The sequence below is a fragment of the Triticum aestivum genome, chromosome 3D, assembly GCF_018294505.1.
Source record: "Triticum aestivum cultivar Chinese Spring chromosome 3D, IWGSC CS RefSeq v2.1, whole genome shotgun sequence".
NCBI lineage: Eukaryota > Viridiplantae > Streptophyta > Magnoliopsida > Poales > Poaceae > Triticum > Triticum aestivum.
In genome coordinates, this window is record NC_057802.1 from 13637165 (window position 1) to 13658236 (window position 21072).

Sequence of the window (21072 nt, forward strand, 5' to 3'; positions counted from 1 at the left end):
GGCGGTATTGTTGGATGAAGCGGCGCGGACCGACATTACGCGTACGCTTACGCGAGACTGGTTCTACCGACGTGCTTTGCACACAGGTGGCTGGCGGGTGTCAGTTTCTCCAACTTTAGTTGAACGTAGTGTGACTACGCTCGGTCCTTGTTGAAGGTTAAAACAGCACTAACTTGACGAAATATCGTTGCGGTTTTGATGCGTAGGTAAGAACGGTTCTTGCTCAGCCCGTAGCAGCCACGTAAAACTTGCAACAACAAAGTAGAGGACGTCTAACTTGTTTTTGCAGGGCATGTTGTGATGTGATATGGTCAAGGCATGATGCTATATTTTATTGTATGAGATGATCATGTTTTGTAACGGAGTTATCGGCAACTGGCAGGAGCCATATGGTTGTCGCTTTATTGTATGCAATGCAATCGCCCTGTAATTGCTTTACTTTATCACTAAGCGGTAGCGATAGTCGTAGAAGCAATAGTTGGCGAGACGACAACGATGCTACGATGGAGACCAAGGTGTCGCGCCGATGACAATGGTAATCATGACGGTGCTTTGGAGATGGAGATCAAAGGCACAAGATGATGATGGCCATATCATATCACTTATATTGATTGCATGTGATGTTTATCCTTTATGCATCTTATTCTGCTTTGATTGATGGTAGCATTATAAGATGATCTCCCACTAAAAATTTCAAGGTACAAGTGTTCTCCCTGAGTATGCACCATTGCCAAAGTTCGTCGTGCCGAGACACCACGTGATGATCGGGTGTGATAAGCTCAATGTTCTTACACAACGGGTGCAAGCCAGTTTTGCACACGCAGAATACTCGGGTTAAACTTGACGAGCCTAGCATATGCAGATATGGCCTCGGAACACTGAGACCGAAAGGTCGAACGTGAATCAGAGAATAATGGTTGTTCTATTTATATGAGTAATATCTTTTATGGTCATGCACCCTTGAAGAGTGGTCTATTTGTGTTGAATCTCGATAGTAGTAATACACATATCATAACGTTGAAGCCAAAAGATGCAGAGTTGATAATGATAGTGCAACTTATTTATGGCACTGCCGTTTGGGTCATATTGGTGTAAAGCGCATGAAGAAACTCCATACTGATGGACTTCTGGAATCACTTGATTATGAATCACTTGGTACTTGCGAACCATGCCTCATGGGCAAGATGACTAAAACACCGTTCTCCGGAACAATGAGTGAGCAACAGATTTATTGGAAATCATACATACTGATGTATGTGGTCCAATGAATGTTGAGGCTCGCGGCGGATATCGTTATTTTCTCACCTTCACAGATGACTTGAGCAGATATGGGTATATCTACTTAATGAAACATAAGTCTGAAACATTTGAAAAGTTCAAAGAATTTCAGAGTGAAGTGGAAAATCATCGTAACAAGAAAATAAAGTTTATACGATCTGATCGTGGAGGAGAATATTTGAGTTACGAGTTTGGTCTACATTTGAAACAATGCGGAATAGTTTCGCAACTCACACCACCCGGAACACCACAGCGTAATGGTGTGTCCGAACGTCGTAATCGTATTTTACTAGATATGGTGCGATCTATGATGTCTCTTACTGATTTACCGCTATCATTTTGGGGTTATGCTTTAGAGACGGTTGCATTCACGTTAAATAGGGCATCATCGAAATCCGTTGAGACGACGCCTTATGAACTGTGGTTTGGCAAGAAACCAAAGTTGTCGTTTCTTAAAGTTTGGGGCTGCGATGCTTATGTGAAAAAGCTTCAACCTGATAAGCTCGAACCCAAATCGGAGAAATGTGTCTTCATAGGATACCCAAAGGAAACTGTTGGGTACACCTTCTATCACAAATCCGAAGGAAAGACATTTGTTGCTAAGAATGGATCCTTTCTAGAGAGGGAGTTTCTCTCGAAAGAAGTGAGTGGGAGGAAAGTAGAACTTGATGAGGTAACTGTATCTGCTCCCTTATTGGAAAGTAGTTCATCACAGAAACCGGTTCCTGTGACATCTACACCAATTAGTGAGGAAGCTAATGATATTGATCATGAAACTTCAGATCAAGTTACTACCGAACCTCGTAGGTCAACCAGAGTAAGATCTGCACCAGAGTGGTACGGTAATCCTGTTCTGGAGGTCATGTTACTTGACCATGGCGAACCTACGAACTATGAAGAAGCGATGGTGAGCCCAGATTCTGCAAAATGGCTTGAGGCCATGAAATCTGAGATGGGATCCATGTATGAGAACAAAGTGTGGACTTTGGTTGACTTGCCCGATGATCGGCAAGCCATAGAGAATAAATGGATCTTCAAGAAGAAGACTGACGCTGACGGTAATATTACTGTCTACAAAGCTCGACTTGTTGCGAAAGGTTTTCGACAAGTTCAAGGGGTTGACTATGATGAGACTTTCTCACCCGTAGCGATGCTTAAGTCTGTCCGAATCATGTTAGCAATTGCCGCATTTTATGATTATGAAATTTGGCAAATGGATGTCAAAACTGCATTCCTGAATGGATTTCTGGAAGAAGAGTTGTATATGATGCAACCAGAAGGTTCTGTCGATCCAAAGGGTGCTAACAAAGTGTGCAAGCTCCAGCGGTCCATTTATGGACTGGTGCAAGCCTCTCGGAGTTGGAATAAACATTTTGATAGTGTGATCAAAGCATATGGTTTTATACAGACTTTTGTAGAAGCCTGTATTTACAAGAAAGTGAGTGGGAGCTCTGTAGCATTTCTAATATTATATGTGGATGACATATTGTTAATTGGGAATGATATAGAATTTCTGGATAGCATAAAAGGATACTTGAATAAGAGTTTTTCAATGAAGACCTTGGTGAAGCTGCTTATATATTGGGCATCAAGATCTATAGAGATAGATCGAGACGCTTAATTGGACTTTCACAAAGCACATACCTTGATAAAGTTTTCAAAAAGTTCAAAATGGATCAAGCAAAGAAAGGGTTCTTGCCTGTGTTACAAGGTGTGAAGTTGAGTCGGAATCAATGCCCGACCACTGCAGAAGATAGAGAGAAAATGAAAAGTGTTCCCTATGCTTCAGCCATAGGCTCTATCATGTATGCAATGATGTGTACCAGACCTGATGTGTGCCTTGCTATTAGTTTAGCAGGGAGGTACCAAAGTAATCCAAGAGTGGATCACTGGACAGCGGTCAAGAACATCCTAAAATACCTGAAACGGACTAAGGATATGTTTCTCGTTTACGGAGGTGATAAAGAGCTCGTCGTAAATGGTTACGTCGATGCAACCTTTGACACTGATCCGGACGATTCTAAATCGCAAACTGGATACGTGTTTATATTGAACGATGGAGCTGTCAGCTGGTGCAGTTCTAAACAAAGCGTCGTGGCGGGATCTACCTGTGAAGTGGAGTACATAGCTGCTTCGGAAGCAGCAAATGAAGGAGTCTGGATGAAGGAGTTCATATCTGATCTAAGTGTCATACCTAGTGCATCGGGTCCAATGAAAATCTTTTGTGACAATACTGGTGCAATTGCCTTGGCAAAGGAATCCAGATTTCACAAGAGAACCAAGCACATCAAGAGACGCTTCAATTCCATCCGGGATCAACTCCAGGTGGGAGACATAGAGATTTGCAAGATACATACGGATCTGAATGTTGTAGACCCGTTGACTAAGCCTCTTCCACGAGCAAAACATGATCAGCACTAAGACTCCATGGGTGTTGGAATCATTACTGTGTAATGTAGATTATTGACTCTAGTGCAAGTGGGAGACTGAAGGAAATATGCCCTAGAGGCAATAATAAAGTTATTATTTATTTCCTCATGTCATGATAAATGTTTATTATTCATGCTAGAATTGTATTAACCGGAAACATAATACATGTGTGAATACATAGACAAACATAGTGTCACTAGTATGCCTCTACTTGACTAGCTCGTTACTCAAAGATGGTTGAGTTTCCTAGCCATAGACATGAGTTGTCATTTGATTAACGGGATCACATCATTAGGAGAATGATGTGATTGACTTGACCCATTTCGTTAGCTTAGCACTTGATCGCTTAGTTTACTGCTATTACTTTCTCCATGACTTATACATGTTCCTATGCCTATGATATTATGCAACTCCCAAATACCGGAGGAACACTTTGTGTGCTACCAAACGTCACAACGTAACTGGGTGATTATAAAGGTGCTCTACAGGTGTCTCCGATGGTGTTCGTTGAGTTGGCATAGATCGAGAATAGGATTAGTCACTCCGATTGTCGGAGAGGTATCTCTAGGCCCTCTCGGTAATGCACATCACTATAAGCTTTGCAAGCAATGTGACTAATGAGTTAGTTGCGGGATGATGCACTACGGAACGAGTAAAGAGACTTTCCGGTAACGAGATTGAGCTCGGTATTGAGCTACCGACGATCGAATCTCGGGCAAGTAACATATCGATGACAAAGGGAACAACGTATGTTGTTATGCGGTTTGACCGATAAAGATCTTCGAAGAATATGTAGGAACCAATATGAGCATCCAGGTTCCGCTATTGCTTATTGACCGGAGACGTGTCTCGGTCATGTCTACATAGTTCTCGAACCCGTAGGGTCCGCACGCTTAAAGTTTGGTGACGATCGGTATTATGAGTTTATGTGTTTTGATGTACCGATGGTATTACGGAGTCCCGGATATGATCACGGACATGACGAGGAGTCTCGAAATGGTCGAGACATAAAGATCGATATATTGGACGACTATATTTGGACATCGAAATGGTTCCGGGTGAGATCGGGAATATACCGGAGCACCGGGAGGTTACCGGAACCCCCCGGGAGGTATATGGGCCTTATTGGGCCTTAGTGGAAAAGAGGGGAAAGGAGCAAAGGAGGGGGCGCCCCCCCCCCAAGCCCAATCCGAATTGGGAGGGGGCGCCCCCCCCCCTTTCCTTCCTGCCTCCTTCCCTTTCCTTCCCTCTCCTACTCCAACTTGGAAAGGAGGGAATCCTACTCCCGGTGGGAGTAGGACTCCCCTAGGGCGCGCTATAGAGAGGGTCGGCCCTCCCCCTCCTCCACTCCTTTATATACGGGGGAAGGGGCACCCATTAGACACACAAGTTGATCATTGATCTCTCTTAGTCGTGTGCGGTGCCCCCCTCCACCATAATCCACCTCGGTCATATCGTAGCGGTGCTTAGGCGAAGCCCTGCGTCGGTAACTTCATCATCACCGTCATCACGCCGTCGTGCTGACGAAGCTCTCCCTCGAAGCTCTACTGGATCGTGAGTTCATGGGACATCGCCAAGCTGAACGTGTGCAGTCCGCGGAGGTGCCGTAACTTCGGTGCTAGGATCGGTCGATTGTGAAGACGTACGACTACATCAACCGCGTTGTCATAACGCTTCTGCTTACGGTCTACGAGGGTATGTAGACGACACTCTCCCCTCTCGTTGCTATGCATCACCATGATCTTGCATGTGCGTAGGATTTTTTTGAAATTACTACGTTCCCCAACACGTAGACCAAAAACGGAAGCGTTAAGTAACGCGATTGATGTAGTCGAACGTCTTCGCGATCCAACCGATCAAGTACCGAACGCACGGCACCTCCGCGATCTGCACACGTTTAGCTCAGTGATGTCCCTCAAACTCTAGATCCAGCTGAGGCTGAGGGAGAGTTCCGTCAGCACGACGGCGTAGTGACGGTGATGATGAAGTTACCGGCGCAGGGCTTCGCCTAAGCACTACGACGATATGACCGAGGTGTAAAACTGGGGAGGGGGCACCGCACACGGCTAAATATCAACTTGTGTGTCTATGGGGTGCCCCCCTCCCTCGTATATAAAGAAGGGAGGAGGGGAGGGCCGGCCGGCCCCTAGGGCGCGCCCCAAGAGGGGAATCCTACTAGGACTCCAAGTCCTAGTAGGAATCCACCAAGAGGGAGAGAGGGGAAGGAAGGAGAGGGAGAGAGGGAGAAGGAAAGGGGGGCGCCGCCCCCCTTCCCTTGTCCAATTCGGACTCCAAGGGGGGTGCGCGGCCTGCCCTGGCTGCCCTCCTCTCTCTCCACTAAGGCCCATGGTGGCCCATTAGTTACCCCGGGGGGTTCTGGTAACCCCTCCGGCACTCCGGTTTTACCCGAAACCATCCGGAACACTTCTGGTGTCCGAATAACATGGTCCAATATATCAATCTTTATGTCTTGACCATTTCAAGACTCCTCGTCATTTCCGTGATCTCATCCAGGACTCCGAACAACCTTCAGTACATCAAATCACATAAACTCATAATACCAATCGTTGTCGAACGTTAGGCGTGCGGACCCTACGGGTTCGAGAACTATGTAGACATGACCGAGACATATCTCCGGTCAATAACCAATAGCGGAACCTGGATGCTCATATTGGCTCCCACATATTCTACGAAGATCTTTATCGGTCAAACCGCATAACAACATACATTGTTCCCATTGTCATCGGTATGTTACTTGCCCGAGATTCGATCGTCGGTATCCTCATACCTAGTTCAATCTCGTTACCGGCAAGTCTCTTTACTCATTCCGTAATGCATCATCCCGCAACTAACTCATTAGTCACATTGCTTGCAAGGCTTATAATGATGTGCATTACCGAGAGGGCCTAGAGATACCTCTCCGACATTCGGAGTGACAAATCCTAATCTCGATCTATGCCAACTCAACAGACACCATGGGAGACACCTGTAGAGCATCTTTATAATCACCCAGTTACGTTGTGACGTTTGATAGCACACTAAGTGCTCCTCCGGTATCCCAGAGTTGCATAATCTGATAGTCATAGGAACATGTATAAGTCATGAAGAAAGCAATAGCAATAAACTAAACGATCATAGTGCTAAGCTAACGAATGGGTCCTGTCCATCACATCATTCTCTAATGATGTGATCGCATTCATCAAATGACAACTCATGTCTATGGCTAGGAAACTTAACCATCTTTGATTAACGAGCTAGTCAAGTAGAGGCATACTAGGGACACTCTGTTTGTCTATGTATTCACACATGTACTAAGTTCCCGGTTAATACAATTCTAGCATGAATAATAAACATTTATCATGATATAAGGAAATATAAATAACAACTTTATTATTGCCTTTAGGGCATATTTCCTTTAATAACTCTAGACATTGCGTTCAGTAAGAGGCCAGTGCCACATATCAAATGTTTTGCATGGTAGTACATGAAAGATGCATAACATTCGGCCAGGATACTGAGTTCCTCACTTTTTGAAGCCGCTAGAAACTGATCCTCGGTCAAATAAGGCGCACAAATCAACACTACAAGCTAAGTATGCAAACGTTATCATCAATTTGTGCGAACCAGAACTTTTAGAGTTGCTAAAATAATCTCAATTTAACAGGCTTACAACACATCTCTACAATGAACCTCCCAACTCAATTTCAGCCTTCTGAATCATCAAGACCCGAACTTATGATTCTCTTTGTTGAGAACTCAAACCGAATCATGCCTGCTGAGTTTCGAGAAATCGGCCATTTTCCACAAAGACATGACATGTCAAATGTCAGACCTCAAAACTAGAGGCCATCATGAACAGAAGATGCAACATTTGTTCTTTCTAGCACACTGAAGGGAAGCAACAAAATTTACGAGAGATTCAGATTTCCTGAACCTTTGTACCTTTGTCCAAACGGCAGTGTGACTAAAAAAAACTTTGTGGACGTAGAGAGGACGGGTTTTTCATGCTCGTGCCTGGCCCATGTCCGCACCGATCTGAGTCTTCCTCATGTGTCATGTGTGAATGGTCGCGCAACTACATCGTCGAAGATGTTGCCTACTTTTAGTTCTTATCACGGCCCACACAACACCACACCGGTAACAACGACTCCTCCAAGAGCTCCAGCGGCTGACACATCATGTGCGTGAATGTTGTAGCATTATCCTTAACCATCTTTGTATTACAGAGAACTAATAATATTGGAGAAGGGATAAACAGTGTCTAGTTACCTGCTACTATCTTCCAAATCTCGCTTGGCGAATATATGAACTAGCATGAACGTGTGATATTCATGAGAAATTAAACAACCTAATCTGGTTATCTATATGTGGGTGAAAATTGATTTACATATAATTGGCTAATGGAAAATACATATGGGATTGACACAGACTGCTAAGGTAAGCGATATTGACATAAGCGTGATTAAGTAGAGATAAGGAATCTTGGAGAGAAAGTAAGTAGAGATAAGGCTAATTGACACAAGCTTCATTAAGTACGTCCTTGCGTGATCCATGGCATTCATATAGTCTTATTCATAATAGGGGGAGAAGGCTGATTGACATGATTTTGTTGAACACATTGTAACGTGACATATTGTAATGTAGATAGTATATTACATATGTGTTCGCATCTAGACTAGGTAGTTAGGTGCAGGATCTTATCTCTATCTCCTGTAACCATGTCTAGCCTTATCTCTACTTTCTTTCTCTCCAAGATTGTAATCTCAACATCCTCAACTGTGTGCGCTATCCTGCGTCCCCTCACATCGAGGTTAAGACGCTTAAGCCAATCTTCACAGATTTCAGTATGAATATCTGATAACAATGTTAGAGCGATGTATAATTAAGTCCTGGAAACATGTGTGTGTTGTAATCTGACCATAATGTTAAATCAGTGTGCAAATAAGTTTTGGATGTATGCATATGTCTCTGTCTGAAGTCTGAAATTTCTCTCATTTTCCCATCAAATGGACGTACTAGTATATCACTGGGTACTCCCTCTGTTCCATAATTTGAACTAAAACCACGGCAATAATTATGGAACGGAGGTAGTATTAAATACGGAGTAGCATATGAAGCACAAGTATATAACTAGTTCTCTCATTTTTTTCATGTTAAATAGACACACTAGTATATCACTTGGTATAAAACACAAGGCCAGCCAAGCATTGAAATGCATGCATGTACACAGATCGTGATGTTCATCAATTATCATGATCGTATCATGAACATTGAGTATAGGTGTGATCTGATCCATTCACTCACATTTGTAAATATACAAGCCAACAAATGTATACACACTTTGAGAATAAGTCCTAGGGCAGTTCAATAAGGCACCACTATATCAGTTCAAGGACCTTGAGGCTTGGGAGGTATCATGAGAAATATTGCTTTATTACAATTGGATAGAGGGTGTCAGAGATACACAAATCAATGAAGTCGGTCTCTTCAAAATGTGATATCTCTAGCTTTGTCAATAATTACTTAATGCCATGTTAACTCCTTTTGTAAGTAAACCATGGTTTCAAATAATTGTATATTACCACCATTAACTATAGTGTGAGTTGCCACTAAAACAAGTATCACAGGAGTTTAATTTTGACCGTGAACTCAACTATATACCACTTAGAGGACACCCCTAAATTCTAAGAACAGTTTGCTTTATCTGTCTATTCACATTGAGGTGGTTTTGCCTGACGTGATGATTAGATGTTAATTATTCCATAGCACAAAAGTAGAGAGTGTACTCATCGATACTTCCTAAAAAAAACTCTTTCTTGAAAAATTGAGCGAGGCACTTTTTTCGTTGAGAGGAAACGAGATTTCGGTTAACCAAACAAATAACAAGACCATAATGGAACTACATCTTTCTCCACGGTTGAAGCAAAGACTCTTATAAAACAAGCCTTGAAGAGCAAACCAAGAATTAGATTATGCATGTATTAGAACATCTCTATGTGGAACAAAACATATGCCACTCTTGAGAAAAATTTGTGCATCTTTTTTTAGGTTCTAAGACTAATATAGCCACTAATACTATATCATCTTAAAACAATTTAAGTTTAAGAATCGTTATCCAGGCATCCTGGATAACCTTGGCTACTACACACAACTTGGTAAATAGAAGATGCAGATTAAATAATTTGAGCCATCATTAGAAAAAAATTCCAAGTTAATCAGTTAACTATTTTGATCCAGTTCATGGTACTCTCCATGTAGCCTATTGCTATACCATTCCAACAATGGAATCCTTGGCCATTTAACGACCCTTTGTGCCAGGGACCATAAGGTTTGAGCTGCCCAAGGATGGTAATGTGCATTTACGCTTCAGTCGTGAAGCGGTTTTTTGTTGGGCCGCCAAAGTTGGAGACTCGTCACACATCTTATTCTTCATGTCAATTGCAGTAGCCCATGCCTCAGATCCAGGGAACAATTCTCAACACATGTGAAGAAACTATTTGTGGTTAAAAAGGCAGAGACGCATGACTGCGCAAGAAGTTCTTTTGGTTAAAACGGTTTCGTGTATTGGGGGCTGAGATGGAACCAATATTAATTTCAAGACCTACTTGGTTAAAATGATTGGTTGCGGAAAAGGTTGTGGCCTGCTTTGGCAGTAGTTCAAAGCCAAAACAGGAGGAAAGCTTAGAAAAAAGGTGGTATTTAACTAAATGGTTCTCTTGGGCGATTGAAGTGCCCCTAGATTGGAAACAAATCATAGGCTAGTAATTGGGTTCTGCTTCCTGGGTGCTTTCTTGTGTTGGAGTTACTAGCCATAATTCATGTGATTTGAGCCTAAGGTCAATTCATACACAAGCTATCCAACTTCTTTGTATCTTAATTTCCTATGGTAGTTATATTTATTGCAGACGTAACGTTATCCCTAGACCATGTTTGCATTTCAGAGATGATGACGATAATAATATGTGGATTTAGACATTGTTGATTCTTGTGTGATCTCATTACAGTAACATGCTACTATCTTGTTAATCTGCCTTGGCCTAAATATATGAGCTAGCATGAATGTTTGAATATACGGGAAATCATGTAACTGGATTAGATTTTCTATGTGTGGGTGAGAATTAATTTACCTATAGTTGGCAACAAATGCATATGGAACTAACATAGTTTGTTAAGTTAAGTAGTTGGCCATATAGGATGTGTTAGCATGCTTGACTAAGCACATCCTTGTGTGATCCATGTCATTTAATATGGTCTTATTCAGAACGGAGAGATAAGGCTGATTGTTTATGATTTCAATATTAATATCTAATAACAATATTAGGTTGAGGTGTAATTAAGTCCTATAAGTATGTGTGTGTTGTAATATGACAACAATGTTAGACCAATGTGTAAATGAGTTATGGGCATGTGCCTCTACACGGAATCTGAAATTTCGCTCATTTTCAATCAAATGGACATACCGGTATTATTACTATGTAACTTGATATTAAATATGGAGCTAGCATATAAGTGCAACCAAGCATTGAATTCATTAATGCTTGTGATAGTCTCACGATCACCGAATATATGTGTGATTTGTTTCGGCCATTCACATGTATAACTATGCAAGCCAAGACATGTATATACATTTTGAGCATTCAGGTCAGTCGGAGTTTTATAAGACACCACTATAGCATATGGAGGGGGGGGGGGGGGGGGGGCTCAGGAACCTTGAGGCTTGAGAGGTATGCGGACAACTGTTGATTTGTTTCTGTGAAGCTACTTGGGCATTACAAGTCAAATGACGAATCATACATGTCTGTGGGCCAATGACCCTTTGGTACACTGTTTTTGTATTGCCTTGAAGATGTGATAGGTGGCATTGTTCTATCATTGTTTCCCCTAGCAGCCTATTTTGTCGTTTCATAGGTTAGTGCGCTTTAGCAAATAATCTAGTCTGTGATGGCATGGTACAGGACTGTACTTGCCGTGTAATCTGACAATTTACCAAATCAGAAAAGTTTTCACCCGATTAACGGCCGTGTAAATTGACCTATGAGGTATTAAAATATTTCCCCTCTGCTACTTTTCTTGTTGATAAGCTCAGTGGGATAAACACACCATGAAGCATGCACTGTGCTTCCTGGTGTTTCAACTTTGGCAATCGTGTTAGTAGGAACTCTGAGAATTGATGGAGAAACTGACCATGATTGTGTCAGAAATGTGTTGCGGAGTGTGAAACGTGCTAGAGATCTCTCATCTCGTGCTTGAGTTGCATGAAATTGAATATCCCGTTTGCGTGAATCTAAGAACGCTTCAATTTTATGACGAATTGTGTTGTGCCAGAATTCCTGACATAAAATTCCCACGGGACTCAACTTGGATTATGTAATTTGTTTTCTAATTTTCCTTGGTCAAAAGAAGGTGATTAATAATTCAATGTCTCAGCCTGAAGAACGTGTATTAACACATTGTCCAATTCAAATTCTTGTTCACAAAAATCACCATGTGTCTTCTTTAAGAACAAGTCAGTCTTGTTGCATATATCTTCCAAAGCATCATCAAGCCTTTAGTGCTTGCTTATTATTCTTTAACTTAACCATATCTTAATTAAATTAATTATAGCAACAAGTTAGATGAATTCAGTGCCAGCTGCAAGATTTGCTTATGTCATGCATATATTTCCATGGAAGGACAATTGCCAAACAATGAATCCGTTGGAAGCAGACCCAAGTATGAACAACCAATGATCGCCCGAAAGTTGCATCAGTTCAAAAGTACATCGTCTGCGCGCGTGCGCGCCTAAACACATCAATGACGGGGATCTCCATACCCCTTCATAATAAAGCGTAGGATGGTCTTTATCAAAAGTACATCGTCTGCGCCAAGCGCTATATGCAACCTGTACGTACTGCCCTGGGCCAGCCCATTTTACATTTTTTTTCCTGTTATGTAAAACCTTCAAAAGGGTGGGCCAGCCCATTTTACACTTTTTCATGTTTTGTAAAACCTTCCAATAATGAGCGCCCATTAGATTCAAACCGAGCACATGTACGCTTACTACAAGGGCAATAACCAACTGGACTACTTCTTGTGTCTAGTTACCTTCTTTTTTCTCCCTCAAATATAACACTAACCAATATGTGAACATTTTAGAAAATATAATAATTTTTTGGTTAACTGATATGAACTATTTTAAATTATGTGAAAGTACCACTTCATAATAAAGGGTAGGATGGTCTTTTTTCAAATTACGTCGACTGCGCGAAGCGCAATACGCGGCGTGTGTATGTATCGCCCTGGGCCAGCCCATTTTAAATTTTCCCCTCTTCTGTAAAAGCTTTTAAAAATGAGTGTCCGACGGGATTCGAACCCAGCACGTATACACTTAGTACAAGGGAGGTAAGCAACTAGACTACTTTCTGTTGTCTATTTATCATTTTTTTTGTCTTTTTCAAATATAATACTAACCAATACGAGCATGTTTTGTATTTTTTTTATTTTTTTCTTTTTTTAGAATTTTATCTTTCTTTTTATTATTTCTTTTCTTTTCTATTTCAAATTTGCAATTTTTTTAAATCGTGAACTTTTTCTGAAGTCTATGAACTTTTCAAATTCTTGAACATTTTCTTCAATTTATGAACTTTATTTTCAAATCCGTGAACTTTTTTCAAATCCACGAACTCTTTTCAGTTTTAACGAATTTACTTTTAAAGCCCACAATTTTTTTATCCTTTTTTCAAATTCATGAACTTTTCGCAAATCCGCGGACACTTGGGTCGGCCGAACAGTCGCCTGATGGGAATGATGCGGTCACCTAGTTGGGCCAAGGCCTAAGCTTTTGTTTCTCTTTTTATTTTTAGGTTTTTCTTTACTTTTTTCCTTAATTCATTATTCTCATTTTTTAAAAAAAATTAGACCTGTTCCAAAAATTGAAATATTGTTTGGAATACCAAAAAAATCTTGTTTTCAAATGTTGTTTACAATTTTTAAAAAAAATGTGCTCGTTTTTTTATTTTTGTTCACAAATTTAAGAAATGTTTGTGTTTCAAAAAATTAGATACATTTTTCGAAAAGTGTGTGGTTTGCAATATGTGTTCATCATATATTGTTGGTAATTTGTTAACACTTTTGGAAAAGTGTTGAAGCTTGTAAAATTTTCATACACAATTTGGAATGAAAAAATTATTGACAAAGTTCCAGAATGTTTAGGATATAAGAAAATGTTCATGTTGGCTGATAATGACGGAAATTGCAAATAACAAAGGTATTCAAATTAGGAAAAACTACACTCACGAATGCACCTGCTGGGCCTTGTCTAGCACTCTTTTCTGGAAAAAAATCTATTGCGTGCATGTCAGTGAATTGATCATAGGAGCAGGTTGTTTAGTACCACCTCGCTTGCTCTAGCGTCTAGTAGGTGGGGTTTTACTATATAAAGGAGACTAGGAGGTGTCAAGAGGAAATACAGCAACCATGGCATGCATTGAACGAGTAAAAAGAAAACATAATAAAATGACAGACCCTATGGGTGCCTGAGTTGGTCGGGTTACTCAATGGGTTCGGGCATGGGTCACCCATGGGTACGGTCCTAGGCGGGCGACAGACCCGACAAGGGATTCGGGCATGAGTCTGGGATAGGTCAACCCGACCAAACCCGACCCGATTGCCAGCCTGAGTTGCCGACTTTTAAATTTTAAAAAAATGTTCATAGATAAAAGAAAAGTTCACAAGTTTAAAAATGTTCAAAGATTTGAACAAAGTACACGAACGTGACAAAATAGTTCCCGGAATTGAAAATAGTTCATGAATTTCACAAAAAAGTTCAGGATTTTAACACAAAAGTTCATGAATTTGACAAAAAAGTTCATGAAATTTGAAAAAACTTCATGAATTTGACAAAAAAAGTTCACGAAATTGATAAAAGTTTACAAAATTGAAAAAATTCATTCATTTGAAAAAAAACTTAATGAATTCAAAAAATAAGTTCATGGATTTTTAAAAAGTTAAGGAATTTAAGACAATGTTCATGAATTTAAGCAAATGAAAAAGAAAAGAGTGTATGTAGTTTTCTATTTGTATTATTATTAAAAAAAGAGCTTAGGTAGCTAGTCATTGAAACGACACACGGATCCCTCGCTCCATCCCTCAGCGTGGACCAGTCATGGACGTTTCATTCGTTCATTCAAACATGACTCATTTTTTGTTTGCATTTAGTTTAGTTTTTTTAGGACCAACATGGTGACTCATGCGACGAGAACCTATACGCCATGCATCTAGAAAACGCGGAATGAATCATCAATCCATCTTGTGCATGCGGACATTTCCTTCATCATTTACTAAAACACGGCTCACCTTTTGTGTTTAATATTATTTTTTTGCGTTAACTGTATGTGTTTAACGCCACACACACGACTCATTTTGTTAACGCGTGGCCAAGAATGTGTTTTACGAAGAAAAGGGATAAAATCGAAGAATAAAAGGGCCAAACAAAAAAAAGAAGTAACTAGACACCGCAAGATAGTTGTCCCAGTTGGTTATAGCGTGTGGAAGTAAACTAAGAGGTTGGGAGTTTGAATCCTAACTCATGCAACTATTTTTTGAAGGTTAAAGAAAGAAAAAAGAAAATGGCTAGGCCCAAGACGGAGGGTGTGTTCGTCAGTTTGTGTGATGGGCCGGCGGATCGGTTGTGTATACAGCTCGTACATGCCACATACATAGATGGGTATATCTTATAATCAGATGACCATATTGTCCTTATATGGTTTGTGAGGGGGGTGTACCGAAGCAAGACTCAAAATTTAAATAAGAATCGCTCATTTCTTTTTTTCTCAAACTAAAGAGCTCTCCTCTCCGATTTCAAATAAGAAACCAATAAAACGCCACACCACGCACCCAGGCAAAACCAGCAGGCACCATACTGGAATCCTGCTCCTGCAACCAATCATCCAAAATGAACTTAAGTTCAACACTACAGGACTGAAACCAAAACAAACTCTTGACATACACGACATTACATCCAACCATGGCAGCTCCAAAAACAGCGTTTAGAACTACAAAAGGAGGCACTTTTTCCAGCAGCCTCAACCCAAGCGAATAAGCCTGACGGCCTGATCGTCGGCCTCCAGCCTCTACCACCACTAAGAATACGGAAGCAGCCTCCTATCGAGAAATATATCCAGGTGTGGCGTCTTGCCCCCTGGTGATTCCTCAAACGAAAAAATGGGTACTTTTTCTTGCCTTGGAGTTACTAGAGTGGATTCAGGTGACCTGAGCCAGGGGTTAAGTCATACAAAGCTATCCAACTTCCTTGGTTACATCTATCGCAGATGTGGCATTACCTATAACCATGTATGTATTTTCAAAGGTGATGACGATAATAGGATGTGGATGAAGACATCGTTGATTTCTTGTGTGCTTTGATTATAAAAAAGACATGCTAGCATGCCCTGAGTCTGCCTTAGCCTAAATATATGGCTAGCATAGATGTTTGATATGCACGGGGAACTAAGTAACCAATATGATTATGTATATGTGGATGACAATTTATTTATTTATTTTTTGTGATGAAGGTGACAATTGATTTACATATAGTTGGCTATTGGCAAATGCATATGTGATTGACATAGACTGTTAAGGTAAGCAGTTGGTCCTCTAGGATGTATTGACATTCTTCATTAAGTAAATTAATGTGTGCTCCATGTCATTTATATAGTTTTATTCAGAAAGGGGAGATAAGGCCGATTGCTCATGATTTCAATACGAATATCTTACAATAATGTCAGATAGATGTGTAACTAAGTCCTTGAATATGCATTTGTTGTAACCTGACAACAATGTCAGATGATGTGTAAATAGGTTATGGATGTATGCATGAGTACTAGTGTAGCACTTGATATTAAATATGCAGTGGCATATAAGACCAACCAAGCATTGAATTCATTAATTATCATGATCGTCTCCGGATAATTGAATATAGGTGTGATTTGCTCCAACCATTCACATGTATAAATGTACAAGCCAAGAAATGCATACACATTTTCAGATTCGAGCCCGATGAGTTTCGTAAGACAACACCGTAGCATAGGTCATGGGGGGAAGAAACAAGTAGGTTGGGGCTTGAGAGGTATCAGGATAAATATTGCTTCGGTTCAGTTGTGTAGAGGAGGTAGAGGAATGATAATTGGAGCAAACTTTGGCAAAGCAATCCGAGAATTAAAACTCGCTTGATGAATGCTACGATTGGGTGGGCCTACGGCTCTGACAGACCGCTTGTGTACTGGCTAGAGCAGTAGGAGCCCGCGTCACACCGGTGATAGGTGAAACTGTTTCACCTAGCAGCCTGTTTTATCCTTCGTGAGTCGTTGGTATGCAACGTTTTGTACAAGTTCATGCTTTAATTTATGCCCAAATCAGAAGAGTTTTCACCTGATCCACGACTAGGTAAATCGTCTTGTGTTGTATTCAAGTATTTGCCCCTCTGCTACCTTTCGTGCTACGCAGCCAATCAACCAAAATGAACTTAAGTTCAACACTACAGGACTGAAACCAAAACAAACTCCAACAAACGCAGCATTACATCCAACCATGACAGCTCCAAAACAGCGCTTAGAACTACAAAACAAGGCTCTTAATCCGCAGCCTCAACCCAAAGCCAATACGCCTGATCATCGGCCTCCAGCCTCTACTACCACTGAATTCAGAAGCAACATTACACAGCCAATAAGACCTAACTCATTGAACAGAAGAAACGGAATTCCAAGCCATAGTCGACGCCACATTTCCTAGACATGACACCAACATAGGTACTGGCATAAGAGAGTACGAGTCAGCTGACCACCAACAACCATAAACAGACAAGATGACAGCCAGCGACAACAGTAGCTCGTCACCATGTCTCATGCTCATCCATCAGTTCCACGTCGAAATCAGTCTTTCTACCCAGCAATCTGGCAATAAAAGCAAACAGAACCAGAAGTTACATCAGCAATGGAACATCGTATATTACTGTGACATGCAAATACACACTTATCTCAACAGAAATACAATTCTAGTACAGGAAGGGTGCACACAAATCAAACAAAGCATGGATGCACATGCTCATCTGAGAACATCATTTGCAAAAAACACAAGTGCATATTTACTACTCGTATTAACCAACCGCTTACAAGAAACAGCTCTAGTCACTTCGTTCAATACTAGCTTTTGCATGATGATGCAGGAAAGATGCATAACACTCGGCTAAGATACCAAGTTCCTCACTTTTTGAAGCAGCTACAAATTGATCCATGATCCAATAAGGCACACAGAAATCAAAACTAAAAACTAGGGACCCTGTCAATTTGTGTGAACGACAACTTCCAGAGTTGCTGAAATAACAGACTTAGACTACATCTCTGCAATGAACCTCCCAACACAATTTCGGCCTTTCAGGTATTAAGACACCATACTTTAGCATTCTCTGTGATTAGAACTTCCAACTGAATTTGCATGTCTGCTGACTTTCAGGAAATCAGCCCTTTTTCCGCAAGGCACGACATGTCAAATGTCGGACCTAAGAATTAGAGGCTAACATGAACTAAAATGCAACAGTTGTTCTTTCTAGGATACAAAAGGGGAAGCAACAGAAAATGATCTCTAAGAAAGATTACAGTTTCCTGAAACTATGTACTGTTGTCCAAAACACAGTGTTACCAAAAAAACCTGTCAACACGATATTAAATTCACTTAACTAATCGACCGTAGTCTTATATAACTTTATAAGTTGCTTGAAAACTGAGATATAAGGTTACATGCAAGTCACTAAAATGACTAGAAACTCTACAGTAACAATCAAAGACACCAGCAGTTTCATCCTAAATGCAAGTCACTAAAATGACTAGAAACTCTACAGTAACAATCAAAGACACCAGCAGTTTCATCCTGAATAATATTTTGACACCCACAATACAATAACAGTAACCGACATAATAATTGCAGGAAGATTAACAAGTCAATACTGCAGAAAAACTGAGTATCTAAATACAGTGGAACCATACTTGAATAGAAGCATAAGAAATGAGTGGATAATCCATCTCATGTCCCTTGGCCCTTGTTTCAGACTTTCAGTTGCCACGGATTCACAGGGCCTCACTACCTGCCCAAAATTACACTGGATATATGTCCAACCAAACGTCCAACTCACCTGCATCCGCCTAATCTTCCTAACCTTTTTGGGTGGGTGGAATTTGGATTGCAGATATATAAAGCTAGACTTAAAGTAAACTAGAGAAGTAGGATGCATCACATTGAGCTATATAAAAATCTTCAATATATCATCACGATAAAACATAATAACACAGGAGTAAGCAGAGTGGTATACCGCGTAAATGGGTTGACAACAACAGAAGGGTTTAGTCCAGCAATCCTATGAATATGTTGGTCACTTCCTTCTTTGTGTCAGATCGGCGCATCTCCATCCTCAACTCAGCTACTCTTTGCCTCTTGATCTTGGATTCCAATGCACATGCCTTCTCATCAGGAATGAACTCAAATGCTCTCTTCAGTGTCTCCCCACATGGATGTTGGGCCTGGATGTCCTCCACATAAGAGGTAAGGTTGGGGTAGAATTTCTGCAATTCCTCAAACCCTTTGCGCGTGCCTCTCGCATTAGCATCAGTGTCCATTTTCTCTTCATGAGTTTTCCCTTCCTTCTTAAACAGAGCAAGGGTGCCACCATTTTTAGCGTCAGCCATAGCCTCCTTTGGCATGGGGCTCTCTGCATCTCCATCTGCTTTCTCTTTGTCAGACTTTCCACTCTTGCTCCTCACCAAAGTGCCACCATTTTGAGTGGTAGTATCCACGGTCTCCTTTGTAGTGCCAGTTTTTGCATCGCCTTCCAATTCCTCTTTGTGGTTTCCCCGCTTTCTACTCTTAGCAGGAGTATCAGCAGTGCTAGCCTTCTTTGATGACCTGCCCTTGCTATCTTCTTCAACCTTCTCATCGGTGGCCTGCTTTGCTGTACCACCCTTTGAATAGCCCTCTGTTTCATCGGCGCTAGCGGTGACCTCCTTTGCTGTACCACCCTTTGAATGTCCCTCTGTTTTCTCCTTGCTAGTCTGCTCCTTCTTCTTGCCCTTCAAGGAAGCAGCCTCATTTTGAGCCATGGTGGCTGCAGCGACCTGCTTTGCATTCTCTCCCCAGACTTGCTCCGAGAGCTTGAACTTGCGGAGGTCATCATCTTTCTCTGGCAGAGCGCCTGTGCTCACCGCTTTCTCATATCGCTGCCTGATATTCCGCACCTTCTCATACATTTCCGTCTTGGTGACGTTCTTCCTTTCCAGGCTGCCACCAACCGCAGCAATGAGCTCACGAGCGCCCGGCTGGGTGCCATTGGCCTTGACGTGGCGAACCAGAGCCTCCAGGATCTTGATCTCGTCCTCCGTTGTCCAGCGCCTGGGATGTCCAGGTTTCTCAAGCTTGTTCCACGGCGCAGTCTTCTCCGGCTGGGCCTTGCGCTTCTTCTTACCCTCGCTGGAAGGAGTGAGCTCGGAGAGTGCCTTCTCCGCCACCCCGGCCTTAGCCTTCTTGGCCGTGCCGGACGGAGAGGGCTCCGCCAAAGACCTACCCTTCTTCTTGTCCTTGGCCGGCGGAGTGGGCTCACCGGCGTCGGATTCGAGCTTGGAGGAGGCGATCTGGCGCAGCTCGAAGGCCTCGGCGTCGATCTTCCCCGACTCGGAGGACTCCTCATCGCTTCCATCCGACGAATCGGCGTCGGCCTCGGCGTCGTCGGCCGTGGCGGCGGAAGGGGGTTTGGGGGAATTTTGGGTCGCGGGGGTGGCCTCCGCCGCCGCCTCCTCCTCCTCCTCCTCGGCGGAAGACTCCTCCTCGGGAGGCGGGGGCGGCGGCGGCGACGGCTGGCGGCTCTTGCGGCCCATCCTCGCCGCTAGGGTTTCGGGAGCGGGAGCGGCGGAGAGGGCGGCGAGCGGGGTGGGTGTTGGGTGGGAGTGGAAAAGAGGAGACGGCAGCGACGCGGTGGCTGCGCTGTGAATTTGTTGGAGCATTGAGGGCATGAACGGAATTTCGCGTAGGCCCTACGCCACGTTGTTTTCTTTTAGGAAATGCTGCCGATTGTTTTTTTTAGCTTTTGTTTTTCGAAACCCGAAATCTAAAAAGTGCACGCGAACTTTCTGGGCGAACCGAGCGGCCGCTTCCTGGCCGCGTGATCGGGCAGCCATCGTCTCGCTCGTGCGCCAGGTGCCGCCTGGTCGGGATCGGTTCAGCCGTGGGTCGTGGGTGGTTCTATCCTCGTTCGTGGCCGGCTGTTTCGAAACTGCAGCCCGAAATCTCTCCTCATCGTTGCTCTCCCCCCCATTTCTCCCCTCTCCTTCTCGATTCATCTCCACC

At 42.2% G+C, this 21072-nt stretch overlaps 1 protein-coding gene across 1 annotated transcript; it reads right to left on the reverse strand.

Moving 5' to 3' along the window:
• Positions 1-17230: 17230 nt before the first annotated feature.
• LOC123076898 (nucleolar protein dao-5) lies at positions 17231-20692 on the reverse strand. The gene is made up of 2 exons (XM_044499046.1): positions 19049-20692; positions 17231-17636 (listed from the first exon to the last, which is right to left on the reverse strand). Exon 1 carries the CDS (start codon positions 20601-20603, stop codon positions 19080-19082), a length of 1524 nt encoding a protein of 507 aa, XP_044354981.1. The 5' UTR covers positions 20604-20692; the 3' UTR covers positions 17231-17636; positions 19049-19079.
• Positions 20693-21072: the final 380 nt, after the last annotated feature.

Excerpts from the sequence above, each read along its gene's own strand:
- LOC123076898 (XM_044499046.1), bottom strand. The coding sequence starts at position 20,603 with ATGGGCCGCAAGAGCCGCCAGCCGTCGCCGCCGCCGCCCCCGCCTCCC.